At 35.4% G+C, this 18,938-nt stretch overlaps 1 protein-coding gene across 1 annotated transcript in view; it reads right to left on the bottom strand.

Moving 5' to 3' along the window:
• Positions 1–407: 407 nt before the first annotated feature.
• LOC107552799 (maestro heat-like repeat-containing protein family member 1) overlaps positions 408–18,938 on the bottom strand; it is a 30,800-nt gene continuing 12,269 nt past the window's right edge. Inside the window, exons 10-38 of the mRNA XM_016234794.1 lie at positions 18,254–18,398; positions 17,734–17,777; positions 16,882–17,023; positions 16,240–16,292; positions 15,928–16,035; positions 15,289–15,408; positions 14,268–14,390; positions 13,884–14,030; positions 12,892–12,918; positions 12,073–12,195; positions 11,765–11,844; positions 11,473–11,611; positions 11,269–11,364; positions 11,079–11,183; positions 9,997–10,132; positions 9,738–9,850; positions 9,469–9,621; positions 8,096–8,301; positions 7,788–7,839; positions 7,024–7,229; positions 6,630–6,767; positions 6,166–6,280; positions 4,726–4,872; positions 4,157–4,345; positions 2,726–2,875; positions 2,396–2,530; positions 2,009–2,111; positions 1,751–1,816; positions 408–1,439 (exon numbers count right to left, since the gene is read on the bottom strand). Of these exons, the coding sequence (XP_016090280.1) occupies positions 1,363–1,439; positions 1,751–1,816; positions 2,009–2,111; positions 2,396–2,530; positions 2,726–2,875; positions 4,157–4,345; positions 4,726–4,872; positions 6,166–6,280; positions 6,630–6,767; positions 7,024–7,229; positions 7,788–7,839; positions 8,096–8,301; positions 9,469–9,621; positions 9,738–9,850; positions 9,997–10,132; positions 11,079–11,183; positions 11,269–11,364; positions 11,473–11,611; positions 11,765–11,844; positions 12,073–12,195; positions 12,892–12,918; positions 13,884–14,030; positions 14,268–14,390; positions 15,289–15,408; positions 15,928–16,035; positions 16,240–16,292; positions 16,882–17,023; positions 17,734–17,777; positions 18,254–18,398 (3,438 nt within the window). The 3' untranslated portion in view covers positions 408–1,362. The remainder of the gene's footprint in view (positions 1,440–1,750; positions 1,817–2,008; positions 2,112–2,395; positions 2,531–2,725; positions 2,876–4,156; positions 4,346–4,725; positions 4,873–6,165; positions 6,281–6,629; positions 6,768–7,023; positions 7,230–7,787; positions 7,840–8,095; positions 8,302–9,468; positions 9,622–9,737; positions 9,851–9,996; positions 10,133–11,078; positions 11,184–11,268; positions 11,365–11,472; positions 11,612–11,764; positions 11,845–12,072; positions 12,196–12,891; positions 12,919–13,883; positions 14,031–14,267; positions 14,391–15,288; positions 15,409–15,927; positions 16,036–16,239; positions 16,293–16,881; positions 17,024–17,733; positions 17,778–18,253; positions 18,399–18,938) is intronic.

The raw sequence follows: 18,938 nt of genomic DNA, 5'->3' as shown, positions 1-18,938 counted from the left end.
CCTGTTGAATAAAAGTGTTAATTTCTTTCAAATAAATAAATAAATAAGACTTGATGACCCCAAACCTTTGAACAGTAGTGTATATACCAAGACAAAATATAATATTTTACTATTTCTCACTGAGAGTCACACCAATGCAGTTTACAAAGGTTTTGTTGCTTAATTCTTTAATGCCAATATTCATTCAATATTAATTAGCAGTTTTTTTTTAGGTCATTTACACTGAAATAGACCCACTTCATGAACTGTTTTATTTTACGACTTTGTGTTTATGTAGCATCTCATAGAGAATCGGAATTCTCTGATTGCGATTTATTTCTATATAGTACGTTTAACCACTTCTACTGTACAGGGCACCGCACAGTAGGTACCAAATTTGTAGAAGTAGTTGATTCACCAAACCATCATCAATTTTGTCCTGTTTATTAAGATGATTTAAAAAAAAAAAGTATTTAACTGACTTATGTCAACACTCTTCATGCTCAAACTCTGAAACAGTGGCCACACTTGTGAATTAACATACAATTTACAAAACGGAACAAGACAAGTGCCATAGAAAGGCCGGCACTGGTGTTTCAGCTACACAGACGCTTCACAAAATGAGTATGAAACATGTCAGAAATCTTTAAACATCTACTCTAATACAATTTATTCTTTACAAATCTCTGTTTTGGCACAGTTTTTATCTACTTTTATGACTTGGTCGAGAAGGAAGCACAATTGTGTTTGCTCCACTAGTGCATGAGACATATTCAGAGCCACAGACGTCACAGCAAAAACACTACAAATGCTTATTTAAATATCATTTTTGATTGTGATTTCACAAAAGGAGATTACAGTTGCGGTTAATGCTAATGCACATCCCTATTAGGGTGATTTATTGCTGAAGGTTTATGGTGGTCAATATGACTCAACGGTCTGATTTTATGGGATCAAACTCTAACTGAGCACTACATTTGATTTAATTACCAGAATAACCTTTTTGGTTTTGGTTTAAAATCTATTGATTCATCCTACATACATTTTAATGATTGAATGATTTAAAGTGGTGATATGCATTTAGCACGCTACAGGAATGGTCAAGCAAGTAATATCAGCAATATCAGTGTACTTGCGTACAATTTTGTAAGTCTAATTTTTAAAGGGCTTACAGGTACATACCTCACATTAAAAAGCGCCACTGGTGAAACTTAAAAGTGCTGTAACATCAATAAATTCTCCATTTTATTCTTCTCCTTTCATTCAGAATTAGTGCACAGTCTTTGGTCAATAATAAAAACCTTTCAAGGTTTATTATAACACATCAATTCAAAGCAACAAAAATCTAAGACTAATCTGATTGGTTATAGAGTGGAGGTAACGTCAGTGAAAATGACCCATGGCTTCAGCGGCTTTCACTCGCACGAGAGGATCTGGATCCTGCAGCAGCATCACCAGACCTGAAGAGAGAAAAAAGGACATGAGGAAAGGAAAAACAGTCTTTTAGTTTGTCCATGAATCAAAGTAAACAGATTGAACATACAAGTCAGTTTATAACCAAACAAATGCATAGTGCATTTATGTGTTAGAGTTACAACAGCAATATATTCTACACTGCATTTTACCAGACAAAATCGCCATTAAAATAGAAGCAAAAATAATAGATTCCTTAGGTGCCATGAAACAACAAATGTAGCAAGATAACAATGATGTGCTCTCCTTTAAATATATCTCTTGACTGCAGATATTATTATAGAACTGTGGTACCTACCTTTGGTCACTGACCCCATGTTCATATGGGAGAAATGCTCATCATGAAGGTTCCCCAGCAAAAACCCTAAACAGTCACACACACACACACACACACACACGGTTACAAAACCAACACAAAATAATAGTAGGGAAAAAAACATAAATACTAGATTTAAAAAAAAAAAATACTGTATAAAAAACAACCATTCAGTGAAGCACAAATATTTGCAATACTAAACACTGAACTAAAAAATGTATATATTATTATTATTTTTACCAATAAACATGGCAGCACTGGCTCTGATCTCAGCCCAGTTACTCTTGAAGAACTGAATGACTGTGATGTGGTAGAAGTTCAGCATGCCTGGAAAATCCTGGATCTTTGAGAAAACACATTATACCTTTTTTTTCTCTTTAGCTTAATCAAACAGATCATAGTTCAGGAGAAATCAGCATTTCATTTTTGGGTAAACTATTCAATTAGTAAAAAAAACATCAACAGAAAAAACATTGAGTATTAAAAAATCCATACAAATGTGACAGAGCAGTTATAATAACATTCTTTATAAAAGGGAATCTGTCAACACATAAGCACACCGAGTCAGTTATTCTTGACTGTAATAAAGTGTTATTATAATAAAGAAATCTTTGGCTCTTGCCGTACTAGGTATTTAGTGAGGTCATTAATGAACTCTCCATAATGCAGACCCTTCTCCTCAAGAAGATGATTCTGGAACATGGCAGAGATCTGTTCTGAACCTACGATTGGAGCACATATGCGCATGGAGTACTTGCATGCCTAGGGGAACAAAGAGACATATACTAAACTCACACACAAGCAAACATCATGCTTTTAGACTTAAAAATATCCTCTTATTATAATTACTCTAGAAAGACTCTACTTTTTGCATCAATGTTGTAACTAATTTTCAATATTTATAGCCATTACAACAAAATCAATCTTTGTAGGAGTGTGTGTGGACTAAACTCTGACCTTGACCACTTGAGGGTTGGGGTCACTGAGATGCAACAGCAAGCTGACCAGAACATTGTGGATCTGGTCTTTAAAGACGGGCTCACCCGAACCGAACTTCGACAGGTTCCCCAGGAGCATGATGGAAGCGCATCGGATCTCATCGTTCTCCTGACAGAACATAACAATGGATCTTTGAGTAAAGCCATATAACAACAAAAACCCCATGCTTACTAAAACACTGTTCTCTAATAGCCTGTATTTACCAAAAAAATTCACTATTTTTACTAACAGAATGCAATTGGGCCTAAAACATCTAAATTTTCTCAAATCATACGTCTTCATAAAATTGTCAGTGAATGTAGGTGTTTAACCCTTTAGTGTGTTGATTGTAAGCTTCAGGAGGTCAAACTAAATATTATACGTTTCCATTTCATTTTTTGTTTGAAACTTTTACTACCCTATTACTAACATTAGGGATGTCTCTACATACATGTACAGTTCAAAGCTGTAATACACATAAAAATTAAACAGACAAAAATGTATTACATTTGAAAAAAAAATTTACAAAACTATGCCAGAATGGGCAAATGGTATGCATTCAACACAACATGTGCTAACATGCAAAGATCTTTCATAAAGAAATTTATGAGTTAAATTATTAATAGAAAACTAGATTTTACTTTCAAATTTTAAAATGTATTTTTATTAATAATTTATTTATTTAATTATTTATGTCCTCCCGTTATGCTGTATAAAGGGTTCCAAATGTAGAACGCACGTAAAATGTTTTTGGTAAATGTTTTACATAACATAACAATTAGCTACTAATAAAACACAAGATTTGTGTCTTTTTATGCTTTAAAAAAATAATGTGATACAAATAAACCTATTTTATCAGTAAAGTAGCAGCATAAATAGTACTCTGTGGAAATAGTAGCTTCACAATTGACCCTTCGCAAAGACCTGCCCCGCTTCATTACTGTTACTACGTCCGACAAGCCATGGCGCTATCACGGCACACATCTGTTCTCACGCAGTGAAAAATACAATCACAGAGCAAAGTGGACACTGTCAGCTTTTAAATTTGGTCATTTTTTTAAAGAAATTCAAACAATAAATACCGTTTTTTGGCTCTTTAATGTGTCGTGACACATTCAGTTTAAGCGGGACGTGAACCGATCATCTCTTCCTCTTTACTAGTTTAATAGCACGAAATAAACATGAATGAAAATCAAATTCTATCTTTTGTTTCAACTGCAGAAAGATGTCAATACACACCATTTTTCAAGTTCAAGTCCACCAACGTTAATCTACTCTCCAGTCTGGTTTGTTTGTCAGACAAAATGGCAGATTCGGTGTTATGATTGGTCAGATCGCCTGTCAATCAAACTCCCGGCAAAGGGTCAATTGTGATTTAAATATTCAGTGTCTTCTCTCAAGACAACTCACATTCTCCAGAAATGGTTTAATCTTCATGAAGATGTAAACCACAAGCAGGTGGACGTTCTTTTGGTCCAGGTAAAGCAATATTTTGGACATTCCAGACATGGCCTCCAGTGTGATGAGTTTCCCTGGATCGTCCTTTTCTTCCATACCTGAACTCATGGCAGCTAAAAGCTCCTTTGCATATTTATTCACCTGAATGGGAACAGAGGCAGTGAGATTAACATATAGCAACATATAATTACACACTGAACTGACTGCTTTTGTTACACTGCTGTTGAATGTAATACCAAAACTTCACTCGACTATAGAGAGAAGACAAAGTGCAAAGAAAAGAATAATAACAGAGCAGAACAAGAGCAGGGCATCTTAAGCAAACAACATGGGGAACATTTAGGCAGCAGTTGTTAGGCAGCATTTCAGAATACAGAAAACTTCTGCAAACGTCCTTACTGATTGCTGTATAAACAAGCTGCCATGTGTGTGTCACACTGTTGCCAAGAATCACTGCCCAAGGAATCAATTAGACTCTTCATCCAATGAGTGTTTTCAGATGTCAAGCAGAGTGTCTATACCTTTTCAGGTGAGCCCACAGCAATGTTCCCCAGGCCTCGGACCGCCAGCATGCGAACCGTACCGCAGGTGTCAGTAATTCTTTCCATCATGTTGTTCATCAACATGTCCAAAATCATCAGTTCAGTCACTACATGGTGGTTCAGCAGCTTGAAGGAATAAACAAATAAATCTTGACGTCTAATTTATAACAGCTATTAGTACACATTCAAATAAAGGTGAAAAGGGTCCTGTAAAAAAAAAAAAAAGACTTGTCTGGTTCCCCACCCCCAGTTTGGTACATTGCAGTTGCATGGTTCATTTATGATCTAACAACGTCTCAGAAATAATTTATATATATTTACATAACATACACTCAGTAGTGTTGAATTCAGTTGTATTGGATTTACTGTATAAGGGGTGAAGATACAACAACATGTCAAAGTTTTTGGTTATCAATTGCAAAATAAGCTTGCCTTGTCATTAGGGATGCACCGAAATTTTGGCCACCAAAAATTATCGGCCGAATATGGCATTTTCTGTTTTTTTTTTGGCCCATAGAGAAAAACAACTGAAAATATATGCACCGAAATTTTGGCCGCCAAAAATTATCGGCCGAATATGGCATTTTCTGTTTTTTTTTGGCCCATAGAGAAAAACAACTGAAAATATATGCACCGAAATTTTGGCCGCCAAAAATTATCGGCCGAATATGGCATTTTCTGTTTTTTTTTTTGGCCCATAGAGAAAAACAACTGAAAATATATGCACCGAAATTTTGGCCGCCAAAAATTATCGGCCGAATATGGCATTTTCTGTTTTTTTTGAAAATATATGAAAAGGGTATATTTTATATTAATATATTTTCTGTCCAATTATATTGTGTTACTTTCAATAAAAGTGTGTTTATTTTCTTGTCTTGTGTTTTTTAAATTCAGTATCATTAAAATTTAGTTAAATTCAAAAGTTTAAAAAAACTACTTTATATTATTTAATAAAATAATAAATAATTATTACAAAGCATTTTCGGTTTCGGTTTTTGGCCAAGTGCATCCAGAATTTTCAGTTTTGGTTTTAGCCCAGAATTTTTATTTTGTGGCATCCCTACTTGTCATTATTATAATCTTGAAATTCTATTAAATGAAGCTTATTATTATTATCATTATTTTTTTCATGAGAAATGTGTTCAATAAATAGCAATACGGGTTGATATTTGCAATATTTTGCAATTTATTGAATCCTTGCTAAACTGAAATACAAATTTTATTTAAATAAAAAAAAAAATCATGCTGACCCCAAACTTTTGAAGGGTAGTGCAAATCGAACCGTGAGAAATTTGAACACTTACACTCTTATTTAAAAAAAAAAAAAAACAGTGAACAATCTGTGCTCTTGTAAAACAAAAATTTGAAATTTTTGAACTAAGATAACTAAAATCACACAACAAAATAAAATGTTCTCACCTCAGAGAAGAATGCTGTGACTGTGATCCTCTGGCACTCATAAATATTACAGAGAGAAGGACACAGACCTTCCACAATAGCAGGGAGTCTTGGACCAGCATGCTTTGCCATTGCTCTGATAGAAAGAACAGCTTCTTCAAAATTAAGTATTGTAGAAGATCACACTTAATCTTACCACAGTGGGATAGAAAGCAGCATGTTAGCTCCAAAATCTTACTTTTATAGGTCAGAACTTAACAATTTCCATGAACCCACGGCATGAGACCATGCGTGTTTACAAAAGCTTGAAATTGACGTGTGGCGCTCACAAAATATTGTAAAAAATAAAAACAACAACATGTGTCTTCAAGAACAAGTCTACTGTCATACGGATCTCCTTTACCACAGTAGAACAAAGTAGAAAAGTTTGCAAACAACAAACAGTCCAAGAGGACTGGGGTATGATGGAGGACAGGTGTGTGTACCTGGAGAGCAGAGTGACTCCTGTTGTGTGCTGCTGCGGGTCCTTCATCTTGTCCCAAGCTCCCTCCTGATCTAATGGTTTCATGACAGCGTCCAGCTGAGCTCGACCCAGCAGGATCCGCAGGGCCTCCACTGCCACCCTGAACACACAGCAAAGAGAAACACAGATGTCTTATTAACTTTGAGCTTAGCGATGTCTGCAAGAGCAGCTACTTTCAAATTCACCATCTGACTTTATAAGTGATCGATTTGAAAGTATGTTGCAAAGCTAACAACTAATAAGCACACAGGCAGAAAATTAATAATTAATTAACAAACAAAAAAAACACAATCATAAAAAATAAAAAAAACTGTTGGAGATATCAAAATTCTGAATCCAATATTTATGCCACTCACCCGCACACATCAAAATTGATCACATTAATTTTGTTGGTTGTTTTGCGGTCTGAAATGATGCTGTTGCTGTTGAGATCTTTAGGTAGCTGAACTCCCACACTGGAGCCCAAACGCACCAGTAGAGAGCTGAAGAGCTTTGGAAACACATATGCCACGGCGTCAGCTGACTGGCCATTCAGCATCATCTCACGCAGGGCACAGGTCATCTAGAAAACATTGCATAAAAAAAACAAATCCCTACTATTATTAAATATATCAAAATAGAAAACCGTTATTGTAATTGTAAAAATAGTATTGTACAATATTACTGCTTTAATGTATTTTTGATCAAATAAATGTAGTCTTGGTGAGCATAAGAGATTTCTTTCAAAAACTTTACTGAGCCCAAAATTTTGAACAGTAGAGTAAGCCATTGAATAAATACATGGAAGAAAAAAGGTTTAAAAGTTTAAAGCCATTTCCTAACTAATGTAACAGTAAAGAATATAGCAATTAACTGTTTTCACTAGCATATGTTTTAACAAGCTGTGAGAGTCAATGGAATCGCATGTCAAGACTTTTTGCAAACACACAGTTTCCATTTTTGATGTGTTGTAGCGGAAAGTAACGCTTGCAGTCAAATCTCTAAATCCTGCTTCTCAAAGCTGCATTTTAAGCATTCTGTTTTGAATTTGGAGCTATTTGTTGTGCTTCATGCAGCATTTCTCCTTCATTGAAGACAGAAAAATGATTCAACGTCCCTCCTGATCTAATGGTTTCATGACAGCGTCCAGCTGAGCTCGACCCAGCAGGATCCGCAGGGCCTCCACTGCCACCCTGAACACACAGCAAAGAGAAACACAGATGTCTTATTAACTTTGAGCTTAGCGATGTCTGCAAGAGCAGCTACTTTCAAATTCACCATCTGACTTTATAAGTGATCGATTTGAAAGTATGTTGCAAAGCTAACAACTAATAAGCACACAGGCAGAAAATTAATAATTAATTAACAAACAAAAAAAACACAATCATAAAAAATAAAAAAAACTGTTGGAGATATCAAAATTCTGAATCCAATATTTATGCCACTCACCCACACACATCAAAATTGATCACATTAATTTTGTTGGTTGTTTTGCGGTCTGAAATGATGCTGTTGCTGTTGAGATCTTTAGGTAGCTGAACTCCCACACTGGAGCCCAAACGCACCAGTAGAGAGCTGAAGAGCTTTGGAAACACATATGCCACGGCGTCAGCTGACTGGCCATTCAGCATCATCTCACGCAGGGCACAGGTCATCTAGAAAACATTGCATAAAAAAAACAAATCCCTACTATTATTAAATATATCAGAATAGAAAACCGTTATTGTAATTGTAAAAATAGTATTGTACAATATTACTGCTTTAATGTATTTTTGATCAAATAAATGTAGTCTTGGTGAGCATAAGAGATTTCTTTCAAAAACTTTACTGAGCCCAAAATTTTGAACAGTAGAGTAAGCCATTGAATAAATACATGGAAGAAAAAAGGTTTAAAAGTTTAAAGTCATTTCCTAACTAATGTAACAGTAAAGAATATAGCAATTAACTGTTTTCACTAGCATATGTTTTAACAAGCTGTGAGAGTCAATGGAATCGCATGTCAAGACTTGCGTCCATTTTTGATGTGTTATAGCGGAAAGTACCGCTCGCAGTCAAATCTCTAAATCCTGCTTCTCAAAGCTGCATTTTAAGCATTCTGTTTTAAATTTGGTGCTATTTGTTGTGCTTCATGCAGCATTTCTCCTTCATTGAAGACAGAAAAATGATTCAACAAATCAAGTCCAATCAGTATAATTAAACACAGCTGGAAATGAAGGTGTAGAACCATCTCAAGGATGATCAGAAGAAATGGACAGCACCTGAGTTAAATATATGAGTGTCACAGCAAAGGGTCTGAATACTTAGGACCATGTGATATTTCAGTTTTTCTTTTTTAGTAAATCTGCAAAAATGTCAACAATTCTGTGTTTTTCTGTCAATATATCAAAATATTTACATTTAATTTAATTTATTCCTGTGATGAAAAAGCTCACACATATTAAAAAGTTCTTTAAAATCGAAATAATAATTCACAATAATACTATTTTTACTGTATTTTCCATCAAATAAATGCAGCCTTGGTGAGCTTAAGAGACTCCTTAAAAAAACATAAAAAATCTTTATGACCCAAACATTTGAACAGTAGTATATGAACCACTTTTTCAATACTGTTATGGAATCCAAAAACTTGTAGCAGTATTGAGTATATATTTTGTGGGGGAAAAAATCTATTTAATCTGTGGGTAGTTTATTTACATAAACTGTCCAAACAAACCAGTTAACTGAAATAAAAAGGATGATAGATACAAGAGATAACATTATCTCAGTTCACTGGTCTATAAAGATCGATTTGTTTCCCAGAATCTGATGAAAGTGCAATGTACCAGATCCTGCAGGCCAGCACCTCTGTTCTTCAGCAAGGTGTTGAGGATCACGCTGGATGCTCTGGAACAGTTGGACTGAGAGTCCACCAAACCATCAAATAGCATAAACAACAGGGTGCTCAACTGCTGCTGGGGCAAACGCTTACTGATGATCTAAAACACAAGACACAGGGAGTGGAGAGGGAGATAGAGAGTCAGTTTCAGAAAGACAGCTGGTGGATCCGTAAAGTTTTTTGGAAGTATCAGTATTTTACATCAGGACAACTAACCTTAGTCAGTTCAGAGCATGTTTTATACAAAACTGAATGGTCAGGATTGCTTAGCTTCTCACGAACATCTAACAAGCCCTCAACTGAATCATCCTTGTAGTCCAGTGAAAAGCCTGTTAGGGAAATGAAAGAGGCAAGATACTTTGCTAAGCATTTCAGCATTACATAACACAGTAAACAAGTTCATATTAACAGTGTGAATCTGAAGCTCACCCTGTGAAGCTCAAACCGTGTTGTGCTATAAAAAAACAGTCAGTACCTTCATAGCGCAGCTGAATGTACATTAGTCTATAGATGCAGTCTATAGCTGCTCGTCGCACCTCAGGGTTTGGGTCTGTGCACCGTGGGGACAGGCGCCCCACAAGAGCTCCCAAATTATGGAATGTCACCAGATTCTAGACAGAGAGAGAATGAAAGAGAACGATTCATTAGCACTGAGCTTGAGATCCAATAAAAACAAACTACATTTGTTTCCCAACGCACATATTTCATTAAACAGTGGCTTGAGGAAACCAAAACATCTTTAAGGAAGAGCAAAATAAATGATCCTACTTAACATTCCAGCTTGTGCAGAGTAAAATAAAAAATAATAGGTGTTGAAAGTGAATACTTTGTATCTAAAGGATGTAAGAAATGTGGGTTACACTTTATTTTAAGGTGTCCTTGTTACAGTGTAATTATACATTTAAGTGCTGAGTAATATTAATTAACTACATGTACTTACTATATGGTTAGGGTTAGGCTTAGGGTTACTTGCATGTAATTGCATAATTAATTGTTATTATAATAGTAAGTACATGTAACATGTGTAACAAGGACACCTTAAAATAAAGTGTTACCGAAATTTGTCTAGGCCAATTGTTTTGGGGTAACAATCTACAAATAACCAGAAGACTTTTTTCACACACTTTAATTGCTAAATTTACATTACAATTCCTAAATTACTACAAAGAATTACTTTAACAATTACTTAACATAACTACATATCTGTAATCTATCATATCTATATATTTTAATTATAGCATAATCAAATTACGTTTCTATTTATTTAACTATTTATTACTTGTATACAAACAAAACCCTATTTCTCTCCCATGTTGGTTGCACAAGTATTGTAAAAATTGCTGTAATATGTTTGAGCATGTTGGGAATTTTAGAGATGCTTAAAATTAAAATAATAATAATAATAATAATATGAGTAACTCAACATTGTAACACACAACCTTTTAAACGAAACATTAGAAATTCAAAGACTATCACTAATTACTGCATTATGGATCTTACAGATGTGTAGGTAATATACATTCACACACACGTATATAAGTCAATACTGTTCCTTACCTTCACACTGAGATTGTCCAAGTAGAACTGCAGTAACTCTGCTGTGGTCTTTACTGCCCTCTCCCGCTCATGGTCTTGTCCTGAGCTCAGCCAGCTCTCTATATGCTGGAAAATGCACAAGCACTCAATAAATGGGGCTCAGACAAAGGGACTACAAAATGGCAAGACATTTTTATATTTTCTCCTTTACCTTGAACACAGATTGCAGACCATCAGGACTCAAGTCTCTGACTAACACATTCCTCAACAATTCATGAAGAGCATTAAAAGTATCTGAATATAAGACCTGAGGAAAAAAGCATTGCAGTGAAAAATATTCTTTATGTTTAAAGCATACAGGAGAGAGTAGTCATGTTCCCAGGTATGTGTAAATACATGCATATTTTACTCTGACCTCTCTTTGCTGTGGGTCCAGGGCTTCTTCATCTTTAGCCTTGTCTGGAGTGTCCACAGTAGGAAGCCCATAAACTCCATTCAAACATGTTTTTAACAAGTCAAAGATTTCATTTTCTGTTAAAGGAGGATCTAAGTTTCTGAAGGCTTGAGTCAAGTTCTTAATAGATTGTGGCACTGCATCGCAATGGTCAAAGATGTCAGTTTAGCATATGTTTACAAAGACCAATCTTTTAAAAATGAATGAATGCAGAAGCAGACGAACAAAATAAATATTTAAAATGGTAGGATACATAAGGTTGGCACATGTGGTCAAAACAAGATGGCGAACAGGGGTCCGCATGACATCTGTTGGTTCTGCTTTTATGAAATCCTGCAGGTAAATAAAAGACATAAATGTCAAAGTCGTCTGCATATCATTCTGAAACTGATCTGAGATTTACAAAAAAAAACAAAAAACACTTCATTTCATATCACATGATGTCATATTTATCTTCTAGATTTTGGCCAGTGTAAACTGGTTTATAACCTTTCTTACATTGAAAACATACATACATATACTGTATTAAAATCGGAATGATATTCAAATCAAACCTCTCACCATCATAACGCCCATCAGCTCTTGTTTGCGGGAGAACAGGAAGCCCTGTTTACGAACACTTTGGCTGATGGCCTTGGCAATGAGTCCGACACTATGAATGAGACTGAGCTTCATAGTCAGGTCCTATGAAGTGCCCATATACACACAAACACACAGAAAGAGATGTAAACACACACTCAAACTATGCTATACGTAACAGTGCATGTGTAAATCAAACAGCACAGGCAAATCAAGACCTGGAATTAGAAAAGTATTTCCTGGTCACAGCTGTATTCAGCATGCTCATTATAAATTAATTTACATGCTTGACAGTGCTATAAGAGAAGAAAATCACAATCTATGACAATATAATTGTGATTCAGTAGAAAAAGAGTTGAATCAAGCCACCTAAAATCCACAAAAGTCAGAAAACCAAGTATCTAGACACTGTGATGATTTAGTAAGACAAAGGTTATCAGGTTAGTGAGCACTTTTTGACCTTCTCAAAAGAACAATTTACTTTTACTTACAAGTGTAGTGTAAAGAGAGTTTAAAATGCCATCTTTATTTTAAACTCACTGAACTTAAACATGTCTAAACTTAATAAATCAATAGACCTTTTAAAAGATCCAGACTAAATAGGAAGCTTATAAATGCTTTTCAAAATCCGTCTCAGGGTCATAAAGAGATAGCTGAGAGGTGTATGCACTTTTTTTGAGAAGCTCAAAAGGTTATACTGTAAAGGTTTTGATTGCAGCATCAAGATTGAAGAGAAAGTGTGTTAAAGTTTAAAGGTCAGAGGTGAGAGAAGCTCCTTGTGATCGCTTCCCTTCACGGTACCTTGGTCTCTACTTTAATTCCCAGAACCTGTACAATAAAAGTAATGATCCAATGTAATTCACAAACATTAAAGACAATCCATATTATTTAACAACAGAATGGATTACTGTATAAGAATGATGAATTATGTGACCCTTGAGATACTGTTTGTACACGGAGATATAAATCTAATAAATGCCTGTTGTATATATAACATCTCAGTTTAGTGAACTCCGTGAAGAAAAGCTAAATTCTCCTCAAATCCCAACAAAGACCAAGATGAACTCAACTTTGATATTCAAATTGTACTGCAGAACATTAAAACAAAATGAGTTACATGGTTCCCTAACAGTGAAATTATTTCAAATCGCACAATTACATTATGATTATTGATGAGGCATGATTCAGCACTCAAAGAGAATTAATGATCCTTGTCATTAGAAATCATTTAGATCAAACTGTCATAACTGCAGCCTCAGAAGCAACCAACTGAATCTTGTCAACAATATACTAGGACTTTCAGAGGACTTGTTTAGCAAAACACCTCACAGCAACACATTTTTCAGTTTTGCACCTCACTGCTGTAACAAACAATGAGAAATTATTAATGTATTAATTCTGATCAAATAAATGAGCTGTTCATCTAACATAATAGAACTACAGAGGCATGAACATTTCAATTTATCCAAAAACCTCCGCCAAGCATCCAATGCAAATGCAAGTTGAGTCATCAATATTTCTGGACCATTTTCCCAGAAAAATCAGCTAGAAGTTACTTTAGTCAACACTAACATGTGGCTATGAAACAAAAAGCCACAAAACTATACATTTAACTTAAGAGGAATAATTAAATAACATTTTGGAATTTAGAAATACTAGCTTAGAATACCGTTGTCTACAAAATCTCACTAACACTACAGTAATACTGCTGTATTTTTGGACCACAATACTACTTTTAAACCACAAAAAGATACTGTAGACAATCAATATAATGGAGTTATGATATGTTTTACCTTGGTGTTGAAGTTCTTGGAGATGTTTTGGAGAATGTCACTGTCTATGCGAGTGAGGAGCTGATCTTCTGGAGCGTGCAACGCAACATATCCATAACACAAAATGAGAGTGCTTTTCATTTTCTCCACATCAACATCGTTTTTATCCTGAAGGACAAGACAAGTGACACACAACAAGATACATGTGTGAAATATAGCTTCTGAAGCACTTAATAAACCTAATATAATTATTCTTTTACAATTTTATATTTTTAAAAAATATAATATGGTAAAACAATCATTTCAAACCCAATTTAAATGTTACAGTTTTTAATAATCCAATTTGGGAAACAAAAAGATGTTTTAATTTGCATCATGTGAGAAGTACAATGAAGCTCGGCCTACTTTGAGAAGACCAAATATCCCTGAGGCTTTCCTGAAGGCGTCAGACTTCCCAAACTCCTCCAGTTTTTCCAGAGTGCCATCGAGATGACTGCTGGCACACAGCCCGATTCCCATGGCAACACCCTGCATACCAATTACTACCTGTTCATTATTCTTAATTAGCGGCTTTTCAATAACTGCAAAAACCTCAGATATCCAAACTGTGGAACATTTGAATACATTTTATACCAATCTATGATTAGAAATTATGTGATCTGTGTTCTCTTGAGATAACTGACACTAGACAGTTGGAAGAATGACCTCAATTTGGGTAAAGGAATGGGTCAGAATGGTCGACTGGTCATCCAACCAATGGACAACCATATTTTCCAGAAGTCATGTTTTTTAATCACCTGAAATGTTATATAATAAAATGTATTTATTATATTTCCTGAAATATAAATATTTGTACTTATTTTCTGGAAAATACAGTAGTCAATTAGTGACTAGACTTAGAATGTTTTCTAATATTTGATTTGTGGCAGTGTGGTAAGATGTGATTAATTATTATTAATAAAGGGGTCATATGATGCTGCTAAAAAGAACATTATTTGGTGTATTTGGTGTAATGAAATGTGTTTATGCGGCTTAAAGTAAAAAAAACACATTATTTTCCACATACTGTACATTATTGTTTCTCCTCTATGCCCTGCCTTTTTGAAACGCATCGATTTTTACAAAGCTCATCGATCTGAAAAAGCGAGGTGTGCTGTGATTGGCCAGCTATCCAGTGCGTTGTAATTGGCCGAATACCTCAAGCGTGAAACGGAAATGTTACGCCCCTCACATGTTATGCCATGTCCCGGCCGGAGCACGAGGTCCAAAGAGAAAGGAAAAATTTAAATCGCATCATATGACCCCTTTAAGACATAATTCCCCAAAGAGGGCTGTGCTTCAGCAGGCTATTTGACTGTCAAGACAGTAAACTCTCTCTGAGAAGTTATGCCTCTAAATTCAGAAGTTGAATGAATCAGTGGCATACCGTTCTTTCGATTGCATCATTGTGACGAGTGCTGATCAGGATCTCCTGCAGCTGTTTCCTGACCAGCTCTTTATTATAGCACTGCTGGAGAATCACACCGATACACCTATACAAAAAACGCTGAGAAAAAAGAGAAAGAAAGAAAGAAAGAAAGAAGAGTTTATCACAAGAACCCAGGAAATGATGTAAAATGTACATTCAAATACTTTGTTTGGACGAAGATTTATTTATAATGAGATTTATAATGTAGGCAATCATTTTTAAAAAGCCGAGAACAATTGTCTTGAAGAGCTGTTTTGTACATATTTATATTTATCCAAATCAACTTTTACACATTCAATGCATCAATACTAGGGAAATATTTGCTCACACAGTTCTTTCACAAATGATTACTTATTGGCAACAGCTGCAATCACAATGATGATTATGTGATTCATTGTCATGCCCTACAAAATAATTAGAACAAAAAAAAAGCAATAAAAAAATATATAAGATGACTTATAAAATAGAGGAAAAATGGGGGGGGAAATCTATCAGGTCTACAGGATTCCTAAATCTATAGGACTTAGAATGTTTCTTTTCGGAAATAATAAGTCTGGTCTATAATATGAAAAGTCACAAATAGATTTCTAAACTGACCTTCTCCTCCAGAGCATTGTTGTAGGTAGGAAGGTATCGTGTAGCTTCTACTGCAAGCTGACCTGTCCACTGGCTGTCGTCAATAGCTGCCAGAGTTTTAGACAGCATCTTGATCGCAATCAGAAAACAATGTCTGATTAGTCGCCATTAACTTTGGCCATTAGGATGTTTGCATCTTGTCAATGCTAATCGTTTACTTATTCTTCTAGATATAGATATAATTTATTCCTATAGATTTTTTACAAGATGTTTTAAATAATGCAAGCCTTTCCTGCAATACCCATTTATAAATTCATACACATTACTACAGACCTGAAGTAAACTTTCTTCCCACTTCTTTTTATCCAGAGAATCATCTGTTGATTCTGGTTAGAAGACAGAGGACAAAATTCAGTCAGAGATGCATTCAAACCACTCTCTGGAAAGAGTCAAAGATAATGGGATACCCAATATAACTTTTTAAAGCTATGCCGTGTAACTATCTTGGAAGAGTCGCTGAATGTGAAATACGATTTATCAAATTTAAATATGATTTTGGCTGTATCTTGGAAACATCTGGTTGTCTTGTGAGTCTCTAAGGACAGGTGGTTGTGGTTTTGGAAGACACATGAGAGGTTTCACTGAAACCTCATCATAGCAGATGAATCGAGAACCTCTCCTTCAACTAAAAAGCGACAGAGCGAGCCTTGAGAACCTGTGAAGTATAAGTTACTAGACTAAATATGGTAACAAAACCTCTAATGTCAGAAAATTCACCTACTTCTCTAAATCTCACAGCAGGTTAGATTAGACAGAGCTGATGTCCTAAATTAGTTTTGAGATGGGTGGGCATTTGCAAACATGGTGAAACACTGAAATGTGGAGCTGGATGTTATGACCAATAAGTGGCGTGGTCTGGTTGACTCATGAGGCTGTACCTAATCCACTACATCTCCGTGGTATATTTTAACAAACCTTCAAGATAACTGAGCATCTTTGGAATCTCGTTTTCCCACAGAGGCTCGGCTTTAGGGTGAATGTTAGGGCTGAGAGCATTGAGCAGACTCAGGGAGGGAGCACCGTGCCCCCTGCATCGAAATGGTAATGCGGCATTTACCTGAGGAAAATGCAACATTAATTTTAGATGTTTAAGGTCTGCACTAAGCAGTGACTAAATGACATCATGATTCAAAAGAGTGTATGAAGAGAAACTTCTTTAGAAAAAAAGTAAAAAAATCTGTCTTCAGAAAAAAAAGAAAAGAAAGAAAAAATTGCAGCAATCAAGACTAAAAAACCCAACTAAATGGATACTGTTAGATTGAAATCAATATTGTGTTTAGGAATATTATGTGTTTTTAGAAATAGTTTAGGGTTGGTATGATTTTTTTATGTTTTCACATGCTCACCAAGACTGCATTTATTTAATCAAAAATACAGTAAAAACAGTAACATTGTGAAATACTCTATTTTAATTTAATATAGCTTTTCGATATGAATATATTGTAAAATGCAAGATTTAAGCGGTCACTTTTAACTGATTTAATGCATCCTTGCTCAATAAAAGTATTGATTTCTTTGCAAATAAAATCTTCCTGACCTCAAACTTTTGAACATTAGTGTATGAAAGTAGCACCTGGTATGTTGTAATAGGGAACAGTGAAATATCCACTTTAACAGTAATTATACAAAAATACATATTGATCAGAATCAAGAATCACATTTTCCAGAGAGGCACATAAAAAAAATATTACTATTTACCTTACTCATTGCCTGGCTAAAAACTGAAAACAATCTAAGTAAAAAAATCACTAGGAATGCAACACTTACCAAGAGCCTTATCATCAGGATATATTGTGAGGGAAGACTAGAGCCTGTGCGAAGAAGGAAGAAACAAAGAAAGATAGAGAGAGGGGAGGGCAGACAAGGGTAACCCATTAGTGAAGCACATGATCCAAAAGCATTACAATTAACGAATAAATAATCACTGAACCTGGGACTTATTTGTCCTACTAGAGTTCAATTTAATCACTGTCAGCATAAGAAACAATTACCCTCTGCCCCAAGCACTTTATTCAGTTGATAAATACCACTTTTAATTTAACTAATTAGAAACAGACTCAACAGGCAAAGCAAACGACTTGCAATAAAAACAAAACGTCTGCAAGTGCAATTTAGTTTCAGGCCAACAATGGAAAAAAAGGTTTAATAACCGCTGCAGCATTTGCCACACTGCCAAGAAGACAGAAAGTGTGATTCCAGGGTGTCTTTAGGTCAGACAGTGGAAAAGCTCTTAGTCTGGGACTAGGCTCATCAGTGACATCATGACCGTATGTGTGCGTGTCCACACCTTGTGCATTGAAGTTGATGATGAAGCTGGCTTCTTGGGCTGCTCGTTTCTTATTGGCCAGCAGAATTAAACTCTTGCACAAGGGGGTAGTGGCGCTGGCGTACTGATTTGGGGTCAGGTAGCAAAGCAACATAGGCCATAGAACCTACACAAGAAATAATTTCAGATATGAAGTAAACCAAAGAGATACATAGAAGTAGTTTTGGTCAATTAAGGTTGAAGGGGTCATATGACGTTGCTAAAAAAAAGAACATTATTTGGTGTATTTGGTGTAATGAAATGTGTTTATGTGGTTTAAGGTTCAAAAAACACATTATTTTCCACATACTGTACATTATTGTTTCTCCTCTATGCCCCACCTTTCTGAAACGCGTTGATTTTTACAAAGCTCATCGGTCTGAAAAGCGAGGTGTGCTCTGATTGGCCAGCTATCCAGTGTGTTGTGATTGGCCGAATACCTCAAGCGGGTGACAGAAATGTTACGCCCCTTACCATACTGTGTTTCCATGTGTCTCGGCGAGACGAGACAAAACCAATAAAACCCATGACAAACGAGGCATTTGTAGCATCCAGTGGGGAAATAATTACTGATTATAATGACTTATACTGTCTTTTTACGCGTTGCGTTGCATCGCGCCGCGTAAACACAAAACCATGTCTGCATTTGTGATCGGAGAATCGACAG

This window comes from Sinocyclocheilus grahami, unplaced genomic scaffold, assembly GCF_001515645.1.
Source record: "Sinocyclocheilus grahami isolate Dianchi unplaced genomic scaffold, SAMN03320097.WGS_v1.1 scaffold459.1, whole genome shotgun sequence".
Lineage (NCBI taxonomy): Eukaryota > Metazoa > Chordata > Actinopteri > Cypriniformes > Cyprinidae > Sinocyclocheilus > Sinocyclocheilus grahami.
Note: the sequence above shows the minus strand (reverse complement) of the source record. Positions and strands in the feature narration are given on the sequence as shown.